This window comes from Nannospalax galili, unplaced genomic scaffold (assembly GCF_000622305.1).
Source record: "Nannospalax galili isolate Female #2095 unplaced genomic scaffold, S.galili_v1.0 scaffold160, whole genome shotgun sequence".
Taxonomy (NCBI): Eukaryota; Metazoa; Chordata; class Mammalia; order Rodentia; family Spalacidae; genus Nannospalax; species Nannospalax galili.
In genome coordinates, this window is record NW_008346900.1 from 1,487,407 (window position 1) to 1,487,740 (window position 334).

Genomic DNA, 334 nt, shown 5'->3' on the forward strand with positions numbered 1-334 from the left:
CCCCCCGTGCGCCCGCCCCCGCGCTGCGGAGAATGGGCACCTCGGGCCGCGAGCGCAGCCGGAGAATAAAACCCCGATGATCACGGGCTGAGCCCGCGCCGCCACCATGTCCGTGGCCTTCGCGTCCGCGCGGCCGAGAGGCAAAGGGGAGGTCACGCAGCAGACCATCCAGAAGGTGGGCCGGGCGCGGGGGGTGAACAAAGCCGGGGCGCACCCCGACGGCGGCTCCGCGGACAGCCCGCGCCGACTTCGCCCGGGGTGCGGGGCCCGCAGAGCGCGCCGCCCGGAGCCCACGGGCCGTGCGGACCCGGGGCCCGCGTACTGCACCCGGACC

At 77.2% G+C, this 334-nt stretch overlaps 1 protein-coding gene across 2 annotated transcripts in view; it reads left to right on the forward strand.

The window, feature by feature from the left end:
• Positions 1 to 334, forward strand: part of Ss18l1 (SS18L1 subunit of BAF chromatin remodeling complex) — a 32,850-nt gene that overhangs the window by 244 nt on the left and 32,272 nt on the right. The window contains exon 1 of one of the 2 annotated variants that reach the window (XM_008843231.3): positions 7 to 175. The exons of the other annotated variant lie outside the window; for it this stretch is intronic. Within the exon in view, the coding sequence (XP_008841453.1) occupies positions 107 to 175 (69 nt within the window). The 5' untranslated portion in view covers positions 7 to 106. Of the gene's footprint in view, positions 1 to 6; positions 176 to 334 lie in introns of those variants that run through there. 2 annotated transcript variants of the gene reach the window in all.